This window comes from Eptatretus burgeri, chromosome 12, assembly GCF_056783735.1.
Source record: "Eptatretus burgeri isolate ZD-2024b chromosome 12, Ebu_testis_v1, whole genome shotgun sequence".
Lineage (NCBI taxonomy): Eukaryota > Metazoa > Chordata > Myxini > Myxiniformes > Myxinidae > Eptatretus > Eptatretus burgeri.
The window spans coordinates 3626828-3636827 of record NC_140972.1 but is presented as its reverse complement, the minus strand read 5'-3'; the positions used below and the strand labels follow the sequence as shown (position 1 = coordinate 3636827).

The 10000-nt window shown below is 43.0% G+C and overlaps 1 protein-coding gene and 1 long non-coding RNA gene across 11 annotated transcripts in view; one reads left to right on the top strand and one right to left on the bottom strand.

The window, feature by feature from the left end:
* The window catches only part of LOC147015001 (protocadherin-10-like), a 592231-nt gene that overhangs the window by 326296 nt on the left and 255935 nt on the right, over positions 1 to 10000 (bottom strand). For all 10 annotated transcript variants that reach the window (XM_085849272.1, XM_085849275.1, XM_085849281.1 and 7 more), the window contains one exon: positions 5669 to 5789. In XM_085849272.1, the coding sequence (XP_085705398.1) occupies positions 5669 to 5789 (121 nt within the window). The remainder of the gene's footprint in view (positions 1 to 5668; positions 5790 to 10000) is intronic.
* The window catches only part of LOC147015003 (uncharacterized), a 24700-nt gene continuing 19315 nt past the window's right edge, over positions 4616 to 10000 (top strand). Inside the window, exons 1-2 of the long non-coding RNA XR_015050188.1 lie at positions 4616 to 4753; positions 5676 to 5792. This is a non-coding gene — a long non-coding RNA (uncharacterized LOC147015003). The remainder of the gene's footprint in view (positions 4754 to 5675; positions 5793 to 10000) is intronic.

Sequence of the window (10000 nt, the reverse complement as noted above, 5' to 3'; positions counted from 1 at the left end):
GTGAGCAGGATCAGCGTCAGGAAAATGAGCCACATGTCCATACAGCCGCAGCTGACGGTCACGGACTATGCAGGTAACAAATCTCATTTGAGTCTCTCTCAGCAACTGCTCACTGGACACAAAGTCCGACCAGCGATAGCCAAGGATTTTATTTTATTTTATTTTTATTTTTTTTGTATACCTTGGTTGAGGCTCGTATGAGAGCTAACACACAACTCACAGCAAGGAGGCATGAGACAAGAGGGGCGGGAGTGGAAGGGACAAAACAGTGGGGAACAGACACATTAGGTGAACTGTGGAAGGGAGAGGGATGGGGATGGGACGGGGAACATGGCGAAGAGAAGATGGACATTTCAGGGACTTTCAGGAAGGAAAGCAGGAGAAATGAAGGAAGTGGGCTTGGGTGGATTATCGGGGGTAGAAAAGATCGAGGATTTGGATGGGGGAAGATAAGAGGTGGTGGTGAACAGCTGTTTTGAAAGCCTGGAGGGAAGAATGGGAAAGAATAGAGTGAGGAAGTTTATTCAAAAGGCGGGAAAAAGAGGAATGAAAGAGTGAAGATGAGCAGTGATTCGTGATTTTGGTAGTTTTACCAGAAGGGGTTGTTGGCGGACCTTGAGCGCCCTGTGGAAATGTGGTGGGGACAAATCGCAGAGAGAGCAGGGGGGCAAGGCTGGAGAGGAGTCGGTAGAAGACAGAAAGACCACCGACCAACCTGCGGTGATTGAGTGAGAGGCCCAAAGACTCAGCTTCATTGCGGGAGATGCCGATGATCTTAAATGCCCTGGTTTCGACAGCGTGAAGCCGAGAAAGGTGGGAGGCAGGAGCACCAGCCCAGAGGGGAGAGCAGTACTCCATCAGGCTACGGACAAAAGCTTTGTAAGTGGTCAGGAGCTCAAGAGGGCCGAGGAAGGACTTAGCACGACGGAGGATTCCCAGTCGGCGACTGGCTTTTGAGGCGAGGTTGGAAATGTGACTTTCCCAGGAAAGGTCATGGCAGATAGTGAGACCTAGAAGCTTGAAAGAAAAGACTTCTTCCAGAGGATTGTTGAGAAAGTGGATGGGGGGGGGGGTTTGTAAACGGTCCTTTCGAAGAGACATAGTGAGAGTGTGAGATTTGTCTGGATTGAAAGACATGTTCCACGTGTTGGACCAGTTTGTGATTTTATCCAGATCTGCAGTGAGCGAAGAAGCTGCTGCTTGCCGGTCTGAGGGATGACAGATGGTACGGCAGAGGGTGGAGTCGTCGGCAAAGAGAAATAGAGGATTTTCCAGAGAGTCCGAGAGATCATTGATGAAAACCAGAAAAAGAACAGGGCCCAGAACGCTACCTTGAGGAACTACGAAGAGACCTGGTACCAAAGGAATTAAGTCTCTATCTCAGATCCCTGGTCAGAATCCAAGTCTCGCATCCATAGAGCAAGACTGGAAGCACCAAGGACCTGAAGACTTGGAATTTCGTCCTCCCGCACAGGTACTGGCAGCGCCACACCCCATTATCCAGTGAATCCATGACTCCCCAGGCCCGACCCAGACGTCTATTGACCTCTGACTCACAGCCAGCAGAGAAATGAATATCACTGCCAAGGTAAGTGAATCTCTCCACGACCTCAACATCCTCACCACAAACAGGCATAGACAGGACAGCGGCATCCAAGATGTCATTGAAAGCCTGGATCTTAGTTTTGACCCAGGAAACCGGTAATCCCAGTGGCTCAGACTCCTCATTCAGCACCTCAAGGGCCCCAAGAAGGATATCTAAAGTCTCCGCAAAGATGACTGCATCATCTGCGAAATCAAGGTCAGAGATCTTGACATTCCCAAACGATGCACCGCAGCTTGATCTCTCCGACATCCTCCCTATAATCCAGTCCATACAAGTACTGATAAGTGTGGGGGTCAGTACACACCCCTGAAGAACAACATGACAACTGGAAATAAGTCAGAGATGATACCACCACATCTCACAGCACTCTCAGTCCCAGAGTAGAATTTAGACATCAGATCGATCAGTTTTGGTGGCACCCCAAGAAGACCAAGAATCCTCCAGAGGGCATCCCGATTTACTGAATCGAACACTTTACAGAGATCAACATAAGCTGTAAGCAGCCCTTACTGAAACTCTCATCTGCGTTCGGTGAGGACGGGAAGAGCAAGGATACGGTCAATCGTTGACCTCTTTGATGTAAAGCCTGACTGCTCTGGACGCTGGTGCTCAACGCTGGTGCTGAGGAGTGAGGGTAAGTTTAAAACCGGTCTTCACTCTCAAGAAAGCCCTTATGAGGGTAAAGGACAAGTTACTGAGGAAGGACAGGGCGGGGGTGGTGAATGTGGTACCCTGTGGTTGTGGAGCTGAGTATGTGGGAAAGACAGGGAGGACCTTAGGCCAACGTATTGCTGAACACCGCAAGACCTTTGAGTACAATTATCCTAATAGGTTTGCCATTACCAAACATGGGCTCAAGGCAGGACACACACCTTCATGGGAGTGTTCGTATTTTGAGCTCGACCCCGAACAGGACCAGAAGACGGATTCTGGAGGCTTGGAACACACAGAAAACGGTCGCATCGATCATGCAGGAAGTGGTGGATTTACCTTTAGCGTTTGGACCTCTCTTGCATAAATGCACCGTGGAATCCCGGACATTGCATGGGGGAGACCACTGTAGTATGTCATCCGGCTGAGCGGTCAGGACGAACCCATGAGCACTTTCCCGACAAACTATCCATGGTGTAGGACTATGTCCAGTGGGGATCGGGGGAGTGCTCATCACACTCCACATTTTTCGATATTTATATATACATACACACACCTCTGGACACCTGCCCACCCTCATTCAATTGTTCCACTATTTTCCTCTTCTTCTTCCTTCGGCTGCTCCCCTTAGGGGTCGCCACAGCGGATCATCCGTATGATCCGCATAGTGATTTGGCACATGTTTTACGCCGGATGCCCTTCCTGACGCAACCCTGGTCGCCTCTTACGACACAGGGATATGGTACACCTATTTTAACCGGGGTATACACCGGCCCAGTACACTGGTACTCACTTCGCCGACCTCGGAAGGATGACAGGCTGAGTCAACTCCCTGGTGTATTCATTCAGTGGCCCAACGGGGCTTGAACTCAGGACCTTTTGGATCCCAAGCCGCTGCCCTAACCACTACGCCAACACCAGGCTCTATTGTTCCACTATTTTCCTGTTTTTGTTTAATTTTGTATTCATCTCCTTTCCACTTTTTCAAATAATCTATTCCATCATCAACTACCTTTCTCAACCAAATGTAAGAGACATTTCCGAAATATCTGTGTGAAAAACAGTGCTGACGTTTTGTACTTTTGCCCCTCTTTAAACCAGGAAAGGCTTTAATGTTGCTTCACCTTCTTATCTACAGCGATTAAACGATCAATTATAATCGGACCCCGGGAGAAAATTAATTGTCTTTTTGGGGGGGGGCTGACAGATCCACTGTAGTCTTTACGAAAAGTAGTCGGCATTACTGCATTGTCAAAGCTTACAAACTATCCATGTTGGCAACTTTCTCATTAGGTACGTACTTTGTCTGCCAAGTATCAATCCAAGTCCTATGTCCATCTGCATCTTTTTCTATCACTATGGAATGTCCACAACTGTTCGATGCTTGGTTTGCTCCTTCATGAGCTGATAACCTTTTTTGTGGACAGGGGAGGGATGGTCTGCAGGCCGATGTCAATGTAACACAACCAACACAAGGAAATGCAACATAATCGAGAGCGTTCTCGACATTTGTTATTGATGGAGCTGGATGTTCCTTTCTTCTTTTCAGTGTTCTGTTTGAAGGCAGGTTCACTGGTGCCACAGTAGCCCCGTGGCAATGATTAACTGGGTGGTCAAAGCAGGAATTTGGAACATGGCTAGGATGCCAGAGATAGCTTTCCTACTCTTTTCAAAAAACACTATGGAATCTTTAACATCCACCAACTAGAGCTAGCAGACAGGATTCCGAATGTAATGTCAATCCAAGGGATAGCACACACGTTGATGAATTGTCCTGCCTGCGAAATACTAGGATTGTCGTTCATTGCTGGACTGAGATTCAAAACCAGGTGAAGCAGCTCAGAAGCGAGGATGCATACTTGTAGGCTATCTTGTAGCCTGTATGTTCATTAAATACACATCGTGTTACAAATGTGAGCTTCATAGATGCATCTTCTATACTCCAAGTTAAAATTCTGACCTTGTGTCAATGAACACTTATTCATCAAAATTAATGTTGGGCCAGAGTACTGTTGCATTAAAAAAAAAAATTTTTACTCGCAACTCAGAGAAGCTAAAAATGCCCAATTGCACAGTTATACCAACAAATGTTTCCACTGCTAGGGTGTAATATCAGAAAGTATCAGCACTTTCTCTTAGTTCAGAAAATGGAGTTAAAAACATAGCACGCAGGATGGTTTTTGATAGCCCGCTTCTTAAGGGATGTGGGTGGCGTTTCAAAGCACAATGGTCTTAGTGAGAGATGTTAAGACTTATTGTCTGCTCACCATTGTCATGCTGTGAAGAAGGGGTAGCTCGTCCAAATTAGCAGGTGGTAAATTATAGGCCTGCTAGAGTCCCTGTGTTTCATTGCAGACTGAGCAGTGGGCTGGCAGAAACACTTGGCATCGCATCAAAAGGAGTTTGAATGATATGGCTGGGAAGCAAAATCCTACAGCAGGATTCCCGGGGAGTCCTGCTGTATCAACGAAATGAGCGAGGTGTTTGCATTTACCGGTAAATGATGCATCAAAATCCACAATGTTTGCCTAATGATGTGGGAATTTTGTGATTTCCTATTTTGCTCCTGGTTTTAGGGCTATTGCATCTCATGCTGTAAAGACTATAAAACAAAATGGCTGGAAAGTACTCTGAGGCAGTGATAGTATAAGAGCTCCTGCAACAAATTTCATTGCTGCTGTCACTGTTGCTCTTGCATCTGCCCGTCAACCTGACGGGCTTTCGCTCAATCGTGCGATGTTTCTGCCTCGGTAGCAAACCCTGGATCTTGTCAACCCACTCAACATTGAACAACCATTTGTCAGAGCAAAAATAATTTTGGGTGACTAGTAGTGCACACACCATGCTTTGGTAATGCCCCAATTGGTTTGTGAACTCCAAATATCATACTTGATAGGAAATTATAATTCCATCAAGATATAGCTTTTGGGTCTTTTTCATAACTCAACTTTTGCCTTTGCTGGACTAGAAATCACTGTCTGCATTGTTGCTATAGCATATGTTATCTTGCTATAGCATTGAGCTGTCAAAGACACAAGTGGTTAACACAGATCTATCTAAATATAAAAAGGCCAGGGTGAGACCTATAATATCAACCTTTGTAAGCAGAAGTGATGCTTTTGCTCTGCGAAGGTTAGTGGGCCTTGGCTTTCCTCAATCAATCTCGATTTGGTATGTGAAAGATGTGACGGAAGGTGCAGACAATGAAAGAGTGATGGCGAAGGAAAATGGGAGGGGGGGGGAGATGTTCATTTCAGCGAGATGTGACCATTCTGTCTTAGCCAAAGCAAGATGGCTGATAATAGATGAAGGTTTTAGCATTATTTTTAAATATATGCCTCCTTATGCAATACTTTGACAGCCCATAGGTTGTGTGGCAAATTAATCTGGTGTAGTTTGCGTGTTGCATACCCCGTAGGCTCACTCGACCTGTGCGGGCATCTACACCAAAGAGGTGCCGTGCACGTGCAGATGTGAGAGCACCCAGTGCATAACGAACCTCTCCATTAGCTCCTTCATCTGGATCCCAAGCCTGGTGATGTGTGGCAAACACGCAAACACGCAAACATGCACATGAACACCCACCCGAATAGCTTTCACTTCAATGACTTCATTACATGATAAGTAACAGCTATATCAATGCAAATCATTAGTTCCATAATATATAAGATTGAGGGAATCCTTATATTATGGTTATCCCTCTTAAAGCCATCAGGGCAACTTGCGATGCGCGATTTAATGCTTACTAGTGTTCCCCAATATCTCCCCAACAAAAAAAACATGTATTTAAAAAAAATTAACACTACTTGAAAAAAATAACAAATAGTAACTCGTGAAAGATACCTCAATTTTAACAAAGTAAACTTTTGTGAGGTTTTTATTATGTTTGAAGGAAAAAAAAATGGAAACCTTTAAAAATACGAATATGTCACCAAACCTAAATAAAAAATAATTTCAGATATAAACGGAAGCTTTAAGTTGGTGACTTTAGACACACAACATTCGCTGGCAACACTCAAAAATTTGGTGCAGGAATTCAACATTAATGTAGTCCACACTGAAGATGTATCACGTGTTTAAAGGTCATCAATATGAAGTGGTAATCAACCGACCATCTTTGTGGAGGATGGAGATGTGGCGAGCAAATCTGTCTCAAAGGTTGCAGAAGAGCATGGATTCCTGCAATTTGTATAATGATGTGTTACATCGACCTTGATATCAGACTGAAGCTTAAAAGACCATAGGATCGAGCAAATCAAAGAACCAAAACTGTCGGTGATTTTATGAACAATTATTTCACATAGAAAATTACATTGGTACACTTTCCAACCATGAAACCGATAATTATCGGTCATTGCAGTAAGAGTATAACCAGAGTTGGTGTCAAAGCCACCCAATGGTCGCCTGTTTATACATTTATCGTTTTTAAGACATCTAACAATTAATATTTTTTATAATTCTCTAACATTTTTTTTTGGGGGGGGGGGTTTGGAAATCACTTAAAACATGTAGAAATGCAAAAAAAAAATTTTCTCTAACTTTTTTTTTTTGGGGGGGGGGGGGTTGAAATCACTTAAAGCATGGAGAAATGCAAAAAAAAAAACGCTCACGCCGGCGGTATAACTATATAATAGCTCTCTGTTCTTCGAACAGGCTAGCTAAAAATGCGTAATCTTTACAAAAGCCACTTGAGACTTTCATGTTCAAGAATTAGTCGTGAAACTTAGGCTCACAATATGCTGTCCAACTAATTACGGACCAATACCAACCAATGCTAACTGGGCAGGAAATCTTGCTGACTCGTACTTCTCTGGTTGACAAGTCATTCGGACAAGAACTATTGCGAATCAAATAGAAAGAAAAATAAAAATAATAACGAAGAAGCCCCTGCAAATTACAAACTGATAATGATTGGACAGCAAACGTTAAGGTTAGGGTTAGATATATAAAATATAAAATAAAAACACTACTGTATTTTTTGGCGTATAACAGCATACTTATTTCTTCCCAGAAGTCTGGGCCTTGAATCAGAATCGACTTATCGATAGTTTCAGACATTGAATTGCAGAAACTGATTTTATTTGCAAAGTGTGATTTTTCTGATATAAATTGTATAATTATTAAAGTTTGCCGATTAGGTGAGCAATTAAATGTTCATCCGCTCACTGATGCATGCAAAATTATCCAATCCATAACGAGCACGCACTAACCAATTACGTTTGATCCATCCCTTTCAATCCTGATTATATTATCCATCCTTACTACGTCATCTCAAAATGCCTTCCGTAAAGACACGCAAGTCGTACACGCAAGCCTTTTAAGTTGGATGTTGTGAAGTTTGATGAGGAAACTGGCAGGAATATGGTTGTGCACAGGAAATACAGTGTCAGCAAGAAATATGAGTCGTTTGAAATACTGTACCTCTGCATTATAACAAACATATTGAAAAACTATTGACATGCCTAATTTATCCGAAAGGTCGTCCCACAAAGTAGTTCAAAAGATAGGACCACTGGGCTTGAATCGTATCTGGGCCCTGGCCTAATGTTGTAACCAATATTTGATAGCATTATGACTGGCGGGTCTGGAGAAGAAGATTTTTAAAGGAATTTACCGATTTTCCCAATAATTTATTCCATCCGCCATTTTGGCACACTTTCGGTCATGTGATCGGCATGACCTCTACAAGATAACATCCTCATCCTGGCCTAATGTTGTAATCCAAATTTGGTAGCAATCTGAATAGTGGGTCTGGAGAAGATTTTTGAAGGAATTTATGCGACTTTACCGATAATTGACCAAGTCGGCCATTTTGACACACTTCCGGTCATGTGATCGGCATAACCTCCAAAATTTAACATCCCTATTCTGACCTAATGGTAGAACCCAAATTTGGGAGCAATCTGACTTGTGGGACTGGGGAAGAAGATTTTTGAAGGAATTTACAAAGTCCACCATTTTGACCTACATATTCTACCTACTACTAAGTCCATATTCCACCATTTTGATAATACATATATATATATATATATATATATATATATATATATATATATATATATATATATATATATATATATATATATATATATATATACACACTTATACATATACATATATACATATACATATACATATATACATATACATATATATATATATATATACACATATATACATATATATATACATATACAGAGATGCCAACTTTTGGAAATCAGAATTAGGGAGGATTTGCAACCGACACCAAATAATGTGCGCGAAGCGCACATCTCGAGCGCGGAGCGCTCGACCCTTGCGCGGGTCCAGGGCCCGCCTTAGGGCCCGGGAAGCTCTGGGGTTCCAGACGCTCGCTAGTTCCCTCTGAGCCCTATTTTGGAGCATTTAACATGTTAAGAATTCCCACTTTTTGAAAAAAAAAAGGGAAAATTGTGCACTTTTTAATGTTACATGTATGTTAATATTAGTAAGTTAGGGGACAATCAAAGATTAACAAAAAGCACAAAAGAAGCAATATTTTTCTTACCTTACTGGCTGGTACTACTGCTGCTTGCTTTTTCCATGGCAGCTTTGCTGAGTGACAGCTGTGTGGCTCTTTTAGCCCTTCTGATTATGTCTTTGCTGTATTCTCTCTGGTAGCAAGGGGTGCTATGAGCTAGTTTTTCAATTAAGAGAGCTTCCAGGGTTTTGACACTCAAATTGGGACGAAATTCAGTATGATTCTTCCGTACAAGACTGAGTGCCCGCTCACATGATGCGTTCGAATGAGGAATGACCAAGATTCCCTTCATCACTTTGCTCAAATTAGGATACTTCTTGGCACCAGTGCAGGGATCTGTGAGCTGTGAAATCCGATGCCACTGCTCATCCACTCTCACTGTCTCAGTAGCAATTGTAGCTATGGAGGCGTCTGCCTGGTAGTGAGCGAATTCACTCTCAAGACTGTCTATGTCACTATCACTGCCACTGAACAGACAGGGGAATTTCTTGATGAAAAACTCCACACAGTCAAACCCCACTTCTTGGTGTAGCTTAACATCCAGCACCTGAGCATGCTTGGCTAATTCATCATCTAGCGGCCAGGTTTTGAAGATGTAATTGCAGGCTTTCACATAATATGAGCGAACTGCACTGAAGAAACCTTGGATGTCTGACTCACTCAGAGTGAAGGTGGATTTCTTGAGACTCCTTTGTTCCCTTATATACAGTTTGGCATCGTTCCCAATCATGAGGTCCTCATCATTCTTCTGATGATTTCTGTCAGAGAAGGGTACATTTACCAGAGCAACCGATGACACCGATGGTTTCAAAAACCGTACGAAGATATCTTTCAGAAGACCATTCAATTCTCCGTGCAGGAGATGAATACAGGGTTCGTCTCTTTGGAGCAGAAGATTCCCCTTCTCAAAAAGCTTGTTAGCATATCGAAGGAAGAAACAATAGAGTTTTGTTTGTGGAGACAAGAACATCCTGTTGACACGTTTTTCTCTAGATTCCTGCACAGTGTTTGAGGAAGATGCGCTTTTAGTTGTAGAACTCGTAGTACACTTAGCCGCAGGGCGATCACACTTGCGTTTACTGCCAGCAGAAGAGGTCAGACTCGTAGTACCAGATCCAATTTTACGTTTGAGGAGAGAGCTTGAGGTAGGTGCAGCCAAGGAAGAAGACCTCTGATTCGAAGGTTTTGCTGAGCTTCTATCAAGTGATTTGGCAAAAGCAGAACTTAACTTGGGTCCTTCTTTG